The sequence below is a fragment of the Mytilus edulis genome, chromosome 10 (assembly GCF_963676685.1).
Source record: "Mytilus edulis chromosome 10, xbMytEdul2.2, whole genome shotgun sequence".
In the NCBI taxonomy this organism is placed as follows: Eukaryota; Metazoa; Mollusca; class Bivalvia; order Mytilida; family Mytilidae; genus Mytilus; species Mytilus edulis.
In genome coordinates, this window is record NC_092353.1 from 75,728,839 (window position 1) to 75,743,440 (window position 14,602).

At 33.0% G+C, this 14,602-nt stretch overlaps 2 protein-coding genes across 2 annotated transcripts; both read right to left on the reverse strand.

Moving 5' to 3' along the window:
* Nucleotides 1-11,265: 11,265 nt before the first annotated feature.
* LOC139492980 (uncharacterized) lies at nucleotides 11,266-11,928 on the reverse strand. Its single transcript, XM_071281126.1, has one exon. It carries the CDS (start codon nucleotides 11,926-11,928, stop codon nucleotides 11,266-11,268), a length of 663 nt encoding a protein of 220 aa, XP_071137227.1.
* An 823-nt stretch (nucleotides 11,929-12,751) lies between these two features.
* LOC139492981 (uncharacterized) lies at nucleotides 12,752-13,537 on the reverse strand. The gene has a single exon (XM_071281128.1). The coding sequence runs from the start codon at nucleotides 13,535-13,537 to the stop codon at nucleotides 12,752-12,754; it is 786 nt and encodes a 261-aa protein (XP_071137229.1).
* Nucleotides 13,538-14,602: the final 1,065 nt, after the last annotated feature.

The window sequence follows — 14,602 nt, forward strand, 5'->3', positions numbered from 1 at the left end:
ATGAATGTATTAACAAAACTTATGCTTTTGGATAATATAACCGTATGTCTTGGTGAAAACTGAAATATTACAACAGCATATAAGTATCATTAATGATGCAAAGCAGATGTTCTTGAGCAATGTTTATATCACAACTTAGATCAGAAAATTTATATAAATTGTGTGTGTGTACCGCGTATTTTGTAGCACGTTGTATGTTTACCTCAGTCGGTAATAGCATTGATTGTTATTTTTAGTGTGCTATTTTAATATTCTTTCTGATATGGTTTGTTTACATGGTTACAGTTGTTTGGATTAAAATAAGATTAAACAAATCAGATTTTTTATTGACAAAGAATTTAATTGAAAACATTAGAAAGTTAATCAAAAGTCATTACGACGAAAAAAACACAGCACATAATCTAAAAACTGAGAAATACGAATCCCACTAAAACTAGCAATGTACACAGGTGCCCCGGAAGGGTAAGCATATGTGCAATCGTCATCATTTTTAATCATATATTAACTAAAAATGTCATTTTCAACGTACTTTAGATACAACAAAAGTTTTGACGACAGGTCTTTCAAAAAGTGTAAATTCTCATTAAAATCACATATATATACGTCAAATCGATCGGGGATATTTTTAATTGAGAATCATACCACAGCTCTTTATTCGTATATCACTTTTAAAAACAATGATAAATACATTTTTTTTGTTTACTCTTAGTACTCTGATTTTTTCATTTGTACCACAAACTGCCTGTGTAAGTATTCACGAACGACACACTTATCAGTGTTTAACATGTTAAATGCAAGAAACAAACATTTTAAGTTGTTTGTCTTTTTTCTTTTATCTATTTCTATTTCTATTTTTCATTCCGATAATCACTAGATCGTGTCATTTACTGAACAATACAATCTAATTTAAACTCGATCTCTAATCGTTGCTATTTTCTGATCTAAGTCTTAATTTAATTCCGATGTTATTCATCTCTCTTGACTGATATGGTGGTCTTTCCCTTAACAAGAATTTATGCAGACTGTACACTTATTGGTGCACATTATTTATTTCAACTTTCATTTAGAATCCTCCAATTTCATTTCATAAGCTAATCAACCCGCCAACCAAAATACCCCCTTTCTCACCAACACCACCACCACCGACAACCACCACAAAAAAGGAAATATTTGCAAAACATAATTGTTAATTTTCACCATTCTTGACAACAACGCTACAAATAATTTTATGTAAAACATAGTTATTTTTTTCCAACGTCAATCATGATAAAGGTAAACAGTCGATAAACATTTACGGCCAATCATTGGCTCTCCCCTGAGCTGTTTATCGTATCAGAGAAGGCATCATAATTTGTAATTGTTTTACGAAGTACATACCACTTATTATTATTACCTGGATAAGATAAACGATCATCATAAATAGAATTATGAAAACCCATTTTAAGAATGATTTTGGATAATCCCATGAAGTAAAAAACCGTCCATGATACTATTTTTAACATAATAGGAAAAACCAAAATTGATAGCTGGCTGCCAGTTTGACTAGCATTTTCTAAGTCAACATAAAAAAGATTTATCGAATACAAACACTTACAATCTTATCTGTGACAACTTTATGGGATATGAGGAAAAACAGATATAAAGAATATTTGATGAACCTATCAGATTATTTTCTATCGATTATTCTGATGAACACTCAATGTTATAATGTAAGGAAAAAACTGTTAGAGTGAAACTTCCTAAATAAAACCCGGTGGTAATGCACAAACAATGACCCTAGAAACAAAACAGAATCCCCTCTAAAATGGCCGATATCTTATGTTCATAACACTTATATTATTAGAAAACCAAAAAAGAATGTTTTCGTTATTTCTTAAAACAAGATGGACTTAGAAATGTTTTTATGGTCGTGTTAATTGTGCCTACTGTGGTATTTGTTTTTCTTCAGGAGTTAAATTTTGATTCGTAAACAGTTCTCCATCTAGACTAGCCTATTGTGTCTTGGTGTTTTTCCTTTTTCTACAGATCATTTTAACTTTGCTAAAATGTAACAGTACTTAAATATCATAATAATGTTTAGCTCTCTCGGTACATATCAGGTACATATCAACATTTATCTCAGCTTTACAATGGAATGATAACGAATCGGAGAGTTAATATAAATTTTAGAAACAAAACATATCCGAACTAAATTTATAACATTTACGTTATTGGATATCTACAACGAAGTCAGATTTACAATCATCTTAATCAACACTCATATCAATTTGATAATATGCGTTTTAAAACCAGAAAAAGAAATTGTTTTATTCAAATGACGAGAACAACAAAAAATTAGAAATAACCGTGTTTTTCATGTTTATAAGGTTTGCGAAATATCCATTTCTTTTCTATTGAAAGTAAATCAGTAACAACAACATATAAAATATAAAACGTAAAAGAAGAGATAGGCAAAATGGGGTATCAAACCGTAATTTTATATTTGGTCTTAACCTCGCGGCTACATGTACCAATTTAGAGTATAACCATGTGTTTTTACATGTACAGAGATGCATCACTAATGTGTCAATTGTACTAGGCAACCAGTTCAAGAGAGTGGAATTTTTAAAGATATGATTAACATATTTTCCAATTCAGATAAAATTTCTAATGCTCTTGTTATTGTTTTCACATTCAAATTGTTTTACACAAACAGTGTTACCAAAAACTTTTGATTGATACGTATTTTATTGTGACATATATAAAACGTCATAGAAAAAAGAAATAAGTAACAAAAAACTTTAATGAAGTTACATATAAAAAAAGAAAGGTAACCCCAAGGAAAACTCAATACAGAAAGACCTATGACAAATGGCAATATCAAAAGACACTTGATTTTCCAACAAATGGTGGCGTAAAGATTTCGTCGATGTATTTTTAATCGATTGCAAATATCAGGCTTGACGGTTTTGTACGATTTATCATGACGGCAAATACAATTGTATCACTAATTGTTATTTCTAAGTTTATTCCATATGTAACCAAAAAAAAGGAAAATAACAAAAATACGGAACTACGAGGAAAATTCAAAACTGAAAGTCCGTAATCAAATGGAAAAGTCAAAGCTCATACACATTAAACGAATGGATAGCAATAATCAGCAATTTAACTTGTTCGAAGTTAATAAATTTACACTAAAAATCCAACAGTTGAATAAAATTTGGTGAATATTTATGGGAGCGATTCAGGAAATGTTGATTCTAGAAAAAGAAATCATGGAACCCAAAAAATTAGCAGATATCACCGTTATATATCATTATCACAATCTAATTATATATTTAACCTGGTTACGATCGTGGGTAGTCTTACATTGTTTTATTTTATTTTAAATGACAAAAAAAAAAAGAGAACGCGCCAAATTCGTATTTTTTGTTGTTCTTGGTTTTGGTAGGCAGCTTACTTATGTAATAATTGTGTCTTAAGGTAGTTCAGTGGTATCCCGCCAACTTGAATTGTACAATCACAGTAAATCAATCGGTCTAGTTCGTTTCCAAAAACTGTATGTTCGCGCCTGATTTACATTTATTGGTTACACTATTTATTTATATAAAGAAAACGTAATTATGTATTGCATTATCGAACATGTTTTAACAAATATCAAGTATTGGTGCGTTAAAAATTAATTTTTCAAATAAGCCATTTAAGGGGAGATAACTCATTCAGTACAGATTTTATACTGGACATATAGGGAAATTTTCATTTTTACTTGTAGCAAGAAACAATTTCGGTGACAACATTTTTCTTTTTTTTCCCTTAAAATATATTATAAAACCTATCTCATAGATTTTTTTTATGCACTAAAATGTATTTTTTCATGAACAATGTTAGCAAAATTTGGCAATTTTGAATGACTCGTACCATGCAAAATAGCGCGGTGACCAAAACTTTGATCTTTTTTTTTTAAAAAGCATAATAAAATCTTTATTTGGCCAAAGTAGAAGAAAATTATGTCATTTTTTGTCTATACCCCTGAACTACTTTAAATTATATAACATCAGTATTACATATTAGTCCTTAGATTATTTCAGTATTACGTTTTGGCGATTAATTATGTAAAACTGTGACTGAGTTACAATAAAGTATTCATATTGAAAGAAAATAAAACACAAAAAAAATGGTATCATAGAGTTGTTTAGAAATTGCAACTGGTTATTTACATTTGTGTCTTCTGATATATACTTCTAAAAATAAAGTATATTAAGAAAAATGGAACCAGACATGTGCAAGTTACATGCAACCAATGTAAGGACATATCCCACGATTGGTGTTGCAAATAAGGAATCAGTTAGTTAGGATTGACATTTTGTAGTTCGTATCTGTTTTCTACCGAACAAAAAAAACGGTATAAGTTTCTGTAGATGTTTTTGTATACGATCATAATTGTGATCTCTTAAAATTTTAGTATCATTTCCAATTTATTGAGTAAAAAACATAATACGGTTACAGAAAATATTCTGTACTAAAATCTTTGTCCTGATTAAGTTTGAGATGTAAGGAAATACAAAGGAATGTGAACATTTCAATGGTTCAATTGCAATCAACGAACACCTTTGGCCCAGTATACTTCTTCAGTATGCGTAACCCAAAAGTGCTTACTTTTCAAACAACTATAAGTATCAATTAGAATAATGTTTTAAGTTAATTCAAAAAACACATTTCATAGTAAAAATTTTCACTTTAATTTGACATTTCGAAGTTACATGTTGACATTATAAAGTTCTGTTGATTTACTAGGATTATGTCAATGAACCTCTTGTCCTTTTTTTTTAAAATCATCGGGACATATCAAAACTTTGTTGATATATTGCCAGCATCAACTTCACAAATAATACAGGATGGTTTTGATATACATATTCAAGGTACTGAGTATATTCATTGTTTTATTGTGTTCTGGTCATTTTTTGTATTCTTGCCTTTCATTTTCCTTATGTGCTTTGTATACATAGTGTCTATATGCCATTCTTTTAGTTGTTTGTCTTATTGTAAAAAGTAAAATCACAAAAATACTGAACTTCGAGGAAAGTCCCTAATCACATGTCAAAATCAAATGACAAAACACATCAAACTATTCATTGCACGCTGTAGACTGCTGTACACACATTTTTGACATTGGTACTCGTTATGTTTTGTCAATCCATTTCCAATTATTAAAAAGTAAACCATAAGAGGTCAAAGTACTGCTTCAAGCAGCGAACTATAAAGATCACAACAACTGACGCCTCCGGGTGCGGGAATTTCTCGATGCATCGAAGACCTGTTGGTGACCTTCTGTTGTTGTCTGTTCTATGGTCGGGTTGTTGTCTCTTTGACACATTCCTCATTTTAATTCTCAATTTTATCTTAGTGCAAAACCAAACAAACAGGAAAACCAGCGATATGGTCTATATGAAAAACGAGAAACACTTATTAACCACATCAACAAATAACAACCACTGAACAACAGATTCCTGACTTATGACAGGTGTAATACAGCGGGTTTAAATGTTTTAAAAGAGGGACGAAAGATACCAAAGGGATAGTCAAACTCATAAATCTAAAACAAACTGACAACGCCATGGCTAAAAATGAAAAAGACAAACAGAAAAACAATAGTAAACAAGACACAACATAGAAAACTAAAGAATAAACAACACGAACCCCACCAAAAACTAGGGGTTATCTCTGGTGCTCCGGAAGGGTAAGTAGATCCTGCTCCACATGTCGCACCCGTCGTGTTGCTTATGTGAACATGCGCCAACCTTTATCATAACCTGAAGTAGTGGTTTAAAATAACAAGATAGAAAGACACACTATCACATATCAATTGAAATGTCTTAACCTAATCAAAAACCGAATTACTAGTATCAAAAACATTTATAAACATACACTGGATGAATATATCTGATCTATGACATAATATATATATATACTATATTAATACATAACTGGGGCGATGTTAAACATTATTAGAAAGAAAACTATAACCTTGTTCAAAATGGTCTTAGATAAAATAATGACACAGGTAAATATAATGATTCTGTTGTGAAGAGCAAATGGTGTACAGACATGCTGTTTTTACAAAATGAACGAATTTACTAAATACTTATCAAAAAGGGTATACATTATAAATAGTGAGATGAGATAGAACACAAAACAAGTTAACATAGAAACTTATATGTTCATTACAAATTGTGTTAACAGATCAAAGTAACAAGAAAGTAAGATTTGAGAATACTCGCAGTTCATGAAATTTTATTAAAAGTCAAAAACAATAAACAAAAATCAACTAAACATCTACAGGGATTTAGTGTTATAACACAATGGACAGCCAAAGAAGACATAAGACATGCAATGCCAATATAAAAGTATGAAAAGGCAGCAGGATAGTTAGGATTTAACCTTAGAAAAATGTGTATCATATCATATATAGATAAAGAAATCGCTATATAGAAAATGCATGTAGATGTATACTTCTACATCGCAAAAAACATTTTAAAAGAATAAAAATCTAGTTCTATTTTAATTTGTTTGACACAACCCGTGTTTCTGACTGTCTACCCCATCGAAAAAGAGATAAAGGATTCAACGGATACAAATAAGCCTGTCTGATATATTGACATCCATCTAAAAATTGACAATGAGGGTCGGTTGAAAACAAACCTTTTAGACAAATAAGATGATTTCAGCTTTCCAATTGTGAACTTTCCATTTCTATGTAGCAACAATCCAGCAGCGCCTTCATACGGAGTAGCTATCTCCTGATTGATACGATATTCCTTTGCTTGTATTGTCTAACATGATTTCCTTGATAGAATATTGCTGATCACAAGGAAGCTATCAAACCAAGGGTTCCGAATGGGGGAGTTGAAATCATCCCTTTTTAAATTTTACGGACACCATCACGAGTTGCTTGACCGCTACGGATTAACCGTTTCACTGATGATATCGGATATGTTCCTTAAGTCGTAACTACAATCCCCTTTCTTTTTCATGAATGTGACCTACCGAATTAGACTATTTACCAGGTTTGTAATACCATGATCAACACGACAGCCAGGTGCCACATGTGAAGCAGGATCTGCTTACCCTTCCGGAGCACCTGAAATCACCCAAGTTTTTGTTGCTCAGTCTTTAGTTTTCTATATTGGTTTTTTGGTTACTATTATTTGTCTGTTTGTCTTTTTCATTTTTAGCCATGGCGTTATTAGTATATATTTTCCATTTATGACTTGCACTGTTCCTCTGGTATATTTCACCTCTTTTTGTCTGCCAATGTAAACAATATTCAAAGAACTAATAGGTTTGATTACATTTTCAATGAATTTACACGGATCACAAAGTGATTTCTGCGTTTAAGTATTATTCAATATTTCCGAAAGATTTAGGATGTGAAACACTGTTTTTAATATGTTGTCTTAAGGTACAGCCAAATTTACAAATCAAATCTTTGTGTCAAATCTTTAAGTGATTTATGGTTACGAAATTCCCCGACTTAATGATTTATCAGTGATGCAAGTTGGAATATAAAGCTGTCGACCTCGAACTTAGAAATGGCAGTTGGAGTTTACAATTATTTCGTTGGAAACTAAAAAGAAGTCAACTTGTAAATTATTATACTTATTTGTGTAGAGGTTCCATCCTCAGTATTTCATTTACAACTTATACAAAAACAATCCTTTGAATTAAACATACATTTTATTACACCAACTTGTATTTACATTTTTATTACTAGAATATACATTTTTACTTTGTGGCATTACTTTGACTACAGAGTATTCTATATTATTTTGTTGAGGCGCCAGGGTGACTACCGATTACCTATACGCAATGGCGATCAGCTGACCTATGTTGACATAGTGTCATAAAACCCCTGGTAGTTAAACACGGTTACACCACCAGCTACCATGGGGAGTGACCGGGGAAAACACTCGTATTACTAATGATCCAGTTATTAGTGCCCCACCTGTTGGCAGGTGTAGGCCTCCCCTCTATAAGATGAGGTGGAGGAGGTCCCAGAGTCATCCATTTGTAGACCCCACCGTTACCACTAACCACATTTTCCAAACCTGCAAATTTTAGAACTTGTCAGGCCCGGAGCAAGGGCCGAGTGAATTAATCCCCCTATCACTACCAGTCTCCCTGGACCGCCAAATGAGAGCCCAAGTCAGCTACCCAATCTGACATGGGTTCTCACCTCCACAAAATTTTCATTATTTCATAATCTTTGAAAAAGTTGATTTTGTTGTGCGTAGGAAAGACTCATGTAATATAGCTTTACCCCCGTTTTCTATAACCCCTAAATTCCTCTTTTTCTGGTCTGTTCTATTATTGCACCCGCATTCAAAGGTGCAAAATGCCAGTATCGCACTGTAGCATTTAAGACCATATTATAATAACCTTTTTAAATAAAGCCTAATAACCTAGGGTAGACTATTTTACATTTTCAATTAAACCCTTCCCTGTCAATTCTAAATCTGTCAAATCATTAGCTCCACAGAGAATAATAATAAAATGAGGAGATGGTGAAAATAATTAATTCTTTTTGCATCCAAATCTTAAAGAGACTATAGAGACAATAACAAGTGGAAACAAGGAGTTATCGTTCATAAACTCGGAACAGTAACTTATCAAGTCCAAGTTGGAGATTTAGTATGGAAGAGACATATTGATCAGATTCGTGAATTCGTACAGCAGGAAAACGAAGACATACCAAACATACTTGAAATTACAATATCTGATATTGACACTGGATTCATTACTGTACCAACATGTAATTCAAACCGCAATACCGAAAACTCTTAAAATAACAATGAATCCGAACAAACTAAAATAACCGAAAATAAAACAGTTGAAAATGCTAATGACACTTTCGTTACGAACCGCACAGAGAGATTAAGAAAGGCACCAGAGAGACTTATTGAAAACATGTGACTGTAAATATTTGTGGTTAAGTTAGTGTAGTGATATAACTGTAGGTTTAGGATTTCATAATTGAACATTTAATATATAGACAGTAACGCTTGTAGCTATTTAGTTCAATATTGAGTGCTAATTGAATTTATAACTTTCATTCACTCGAGATTAATATTGTTTATCATGTTTATCTTGAACTTCTAAGTTAAAAGGGGAAAGATTGTTATGTTTACATTATACGTTATTACTATTATAGTTTAATTGGCTTTATATAATTAATACTGACAGTTAGGAATTTATAATCATCAAATTAGCGGGTGTTGTGTATTTGGTCTATAACCTTGTGATTGCACTGACACACTGTTTTGTACTGTGGAAGATGTGATGTGTAATAGCCAATATTCACCGTGTATATTTCCCAAAGATGAATTTGGATTCTTTTTTATTTTTAGCCTAAATTGCTCGTCATAGGTGGCCCAGTTTTCTGACCTCGTTGCCACTAATCTTATATTGCGCATATATTTTAACAATTTCTGTGCCCGTGTACTGTATTTCTCAATGTAGACACTCATAAAAACCATGAATGCTGAAGTCCATTCATTTATGGACAAATAAACACTCGACGATCTTTTTTCAATGCAAATGTCCCCCTTTTTTAATTTCAAATCGCCCTCGTCTACCTCTTCCATTGCTTTTTGCGTTCTCAAAAGAGAATGAAGCTCAATAAACTTTCCTGCTCAAATTTTTTCCTTAATTTTAAAAGGCACGTGTTCCCCCACTGTGTCATGAATGTTAGATTCTTCTGACGGAGTGAAATCAATGGAATTATTTGCAATTTCAAAGTTTTGGTGCAACGGGTCTTGCCTTAAAGCGGGGAACGCTCGTGCATCCTCCGACTCATTACCTGATGAGAAATCAGTAGTTTCTACCGGTCCTTCTGCCACCACCTTGTGTTTTCTTGGCAGTTCTTTTCCGACCAGCTCCGTCCTTCTTTTGGGGGATTTCTTCGTTCTGCCCTCTCTGTCCTCCTGTCCTGCTAGCCGCTCTACTCTTCTTTCTCATGGCCCTTGGTGGCGATCCTATGGCATTTATCTTGTTTGGCATTTTTTCTTTTTCTTTTAAAAAGTTTAACTAATTTGTGTAACACCTGCTTTCTAGTCGACAGCAAATTAGTAAGTGCCCGATACGGGAATTCCAAAATTCAAATTCAAGCTGATACGCGAATTCTAAAATTCTGATTCAACCTGCGAGCGCCCTCTATGGCCATGCCGAATATGGCAATGAGTTACAGGCTGCAACACCCACGCACCAACACAAATATTTGATTGAATTAAACAAGATTATTGAAAATATAAAATTTTTATAATCTCTATTATTTACTATTATTTGTTTTTTTGTCTTTTTTTCATTTTTAGCCATGGCGTTGTCAGTTTATTTTCAATTTATGAGTTTGACTGTCCCTCTGGTATCTTACAGTATACAAGAGTATGATATTGACAAAATAAGTGTAAATAAAATAAAACAAAGGATATCTATATTATGATCATAACTAGTTAAGAAAGTTGTACTTACAATAATTTCCAGGGACAATTATTATGGTCAAGTTGTTCAAAATGCAATGTAAACAAATAATAAATATGTCGAATTTATCGGCAAAAAAGTTTCTTAGTGTATCGTTATAATGAAAACAAAATGATTTCATTTTAAATTGTATCTTCGAAAATAAAAACAAGATATCAACCCATTGTATAGTACAGGATAATAATGAAATAATAGAAAGCAAAAAGGTGACAGTGACATACTTCAACCTAGATGCTAATCGATTCTCAAAACTGCAATTTAAAGCAAGCTTACTTTGTTTCTTGACCTTATAAATTTTGGTCACATGTCAACATATACAACAAAAAAAGATAGCAAATAGTTTACTTAACAGATGAATTGGTATATAAGAGCAAAGATAAGATAAGGGAAAAAAGATTTTGAAATGAAATTTTTTTTCTTAACGTTTAAACTAATTCGTTTTACCATTATTTTTTTTTATGGAAAATCAATTTCTAACACAAATAACAATCAATATCATTTTCTCAAGCACATATTGTATATTATAGATATTATATTGGAAAAACTTATACTATCTTTTTTTTATTGCATTTTTCAAATCTAATTATTTATTTGTAATCGGTTTTTACAGTTACGGGTTTTGGCTTTATTTCTTTTGATTTGTTTGCTAACTTTGCTTCCACTTGAATATGTTTTGAAATGAGATTATACTATATACAGTTGAAAGTCTATATATTATGTAACGTGTCATAATGTATGACTTACTTACTTGACTTAATCCTCTTCGTTCCTTGTGGAACATAGGGCTGCTACAGTCGCTTTCCATGTTACTCTATTTTGGGCTATCCTTTTTGCTTCGGTCCAGGTATATCCAATTTCATCCAGCTCTTTGTGCCTTGATCTTCTCCAGCTGTGAAATGGTCTTCCCGGTCTCCGATGTCCTTGGGGATTCCATTTTAATGCCTGTCTAGTGATGGTACCTACAGGTTTCCTCAAAGTATGCCCAATACATTGCCAAGTTCTCCTCTTTAGCTGTTTAGTTGCTGGTTCCTGGTTGGTTCTTTCCCATAGGCATTTGTTACTAATGGTTTCTGGCCACCAAAATTTACAAATTTGGCGCAGGCATTTGTTGATAAAAACCTGGATTTGATGTTGTACCCCTGCTGTAAGTCTCCAGGTCTCTGCACCATAAAAAAGGACTGATTTGACATTTGTGTTAAAAATACGAATTTTGGTGTTTTCTGTGAATGCTGTTGATTTCCAAACTGGCTTCAGCATAGCAAAGGCTTGTCGAGCTTTACTTAATCTTGTCCTGATGTCTGCATCTGTCCCACCCGTTCTATCCATGATGCTTCCTAAATAAGTAAACTGATCTACTTCTTCAATATTTTCTCCTTCAATTGACACTGTTCCTCCTTTTCTGGTCTGTACTTTCATAATTTTTGTCTTCTTGATGTTGATTTTAAGCCCTAGTTTTTTCCTGTTTCATGGAGTTCGGTGGTTTTGTCTCTCATGGCTTTCAAACGGTGAGATAACAGAGCCAGATCATTTGCAAAATCTAGGTCTTATAGCCTTTGTGCGAAGTTCCACTGTATACCTCTTGGTGTAGTGGCTAGTGCTTGCTTTGTTACCCAGTCTATAGCTATCAAGAATAGTGTAGGGGAGAGTAGGCAGCCTTGTTTCACACCAGTATTTACATGGAAAGGATTGGTGAATGATGATTCATGTATCACCTGTACTGTGTAATCATCATACAACGCCTTGATCATGTTCATAATTTTTGTTGGTATGCCATAATGCCTTAGCAGTTGCCACAGACCTTCTCTGTTGACACTATCGAATGCCCTTTCAAAATCGACAAAGTTGATGTAGAGGGATGATTGCCATTCTACCGATTGTTCAATGATGGTACGTAGTGTTGATATTTGGTCAGTGCAGCTTCTGTTTGATCTGAAACCTGCTTGTTCGTCTCTCAGTACCTGATCAATTGCATCTTTAATTCGGCTGAGTATAATTCTGCACAGTATTTTACTAGCTACTGATAGAAGTGTTATGCCTCTCCAATTCTCACATAGCCCTAAATCACCTTTCTTTGGCAGCTTCACTAACAAACCCTTTAACCATTCTGTTGGTATCTTTTCTTCCTGCCAGATCTTATTCAGAAGTTTGTACATGTATTCGATTATGTCATTGCCTCCAGATTTGAAAACTTCAGGTGGTATTTCATCTATGCCTGCAGATTTTCCATTTTTTAGTGATTTCATGGCCTTTTCACTTCATATTTCTTGATGTTATCTATTTTAATATTCAAATCTACCCCAGCTGGCTCTACTATTACTGGTTGGTCTGGTTCTGGTCTATTCAGGACATTGACAAAGTATTCATTCCATCTTTCCATCTGTTCGTTAAGATTGGTTAGGACTTTTCCATCTTTATCCTTTACTGGTTTAGACTTAGCTGTTTTACGTCTACTAAGGGTTTTGGTGATATTGTACACGGTTTTAATGTCGCCCTTATATGCAGCAAATTCTGCTTCAGTTGCTAGATCATTTACATATTCTCTCTTGTCTTTCCTACAACATTTTTTCACTTCTTTGTTGAGAAGCTGGTGTTTGTTTTGTGCGTCTTGTTTCTTAGCCCTTGTTCTTGCATTTTTTATGTTTTCCTTCATTTTCGTCCTCTCTTCTACTTTATCACACGTTCCATGTGACATCCAATCTTTCTTTTTGTTAGTTTTTCTACCAAGTACATCTTCACACACTTCCTTGATGATATCTCTTCCCACTTCCCATTCGTTATTTATGTCCAGGTCTGGCCCATCTTTAAGTACTTCAAATCTGTTTCTGAGCTCGATTTGGAATTGATCTTTGAGATGTAGGTCTTTGAGCTTCTCCACATTATACTTAATACGTTTTTGTTCTACTTTGGTCCCTTTTGCAAGTTTTATTTTTACTTTTGCTATGATAAGATGGTGGTCTGAGCTGATATCTGCTCCTCTCATAACTCTAACGTCTTGTAGTGAGCTTCTCCATCTCTGACTTATCATGATGTGGTCAATCTGATTTTTTGTTTTTCCATCAGGTGATTCCCATGTCTCCTTGTGTATGTCTTATGTGGAAATAAACTGCCTCCTATAATGTATACCAAACTAATATTATTAATAATATGAAGTCATTGTCATATGCCTTCCAAAAATTATTTACGCATGCAGCATAGATGATTCTTTCATATTCTTTTATTAGTATTTTAGTATGATCCATGACATCCCAATACCTTCTGGTGGAACAACTTGCAAAAGTTACAAATGTTCTTTCCACAGGTATTGCACCAATTCACCGCTTTATATTTGTCAATACAAAGCTGACATTTCATCGAATTGTTCACATCGGGATTTATCTGTTTTATCAATCCAATACCAGCTTTGTTTGCAACTGGTCCAGCCTAAAAAAATTAGATATATTACAATGTACAACTTTTAATCACTACAATAATGTCGATCAAAACCTTATAATCTCCTTGATCCCTCCTTTGGTTTCAAAATTCATTTGCAGGAATGACACAATATAATTTCATCGAGAAACTCAAAAAATACAAAAACGACTTTATTTTAGCATGATTAACCTATATAAGAGTGGGATGAAAATTTAAAAAAGCGAAAATTACAACGCAACGGTAATATTTTGCTATTGGCATTTGATCATATTTTAAAAATCAACGTGTAAATTTCTTGTTCTCAGTTATTTATCGGTAAAACCCTAATTCATACGGCTGAATTTAAAGATGACGACTTTACCATATATACACATGACTTAATACAGAGAAATTAAGGAACTTAAGTTATTTAAAAATCTATCTATATATACAGAAAAGGGCATTTATATGACAATCATGCATTACAAATATATCTAAACAAATCCTTACTTTGAATTTTTCGAAAACTAATGATTTTCTTATCCCAGGCATAGATTACCTTAGCCGTATTTGGCACAACTTAATGGAATTTTGGATCCTAATTGCTCTTCAACTTTGTGCTTGTTTGGCTTTATAAATATTTCGAAATGAGAGTCACTGATGAGTCTTATGTAGACGAAACGCGCGTCTGGCGTATTAA

What these genes read in the sequence shown, in the direction of transcription:
- LOC139492980 (XM_071281126.1), bottom strand. Translation starts at nt 11,928, where the DNA reads ATGAAAGTACAGACCAGAAAAGGAGGAACAGTGTCAATTGAAGGAGAA.
- LOC139492981 (XM_071281128.1), bottom strand. Translation starts at nt 13,537, where the DNA reads ATGATAAGTCAGAGATGGAGAAGCTCACTACAAGACGTTAGAGTTATG.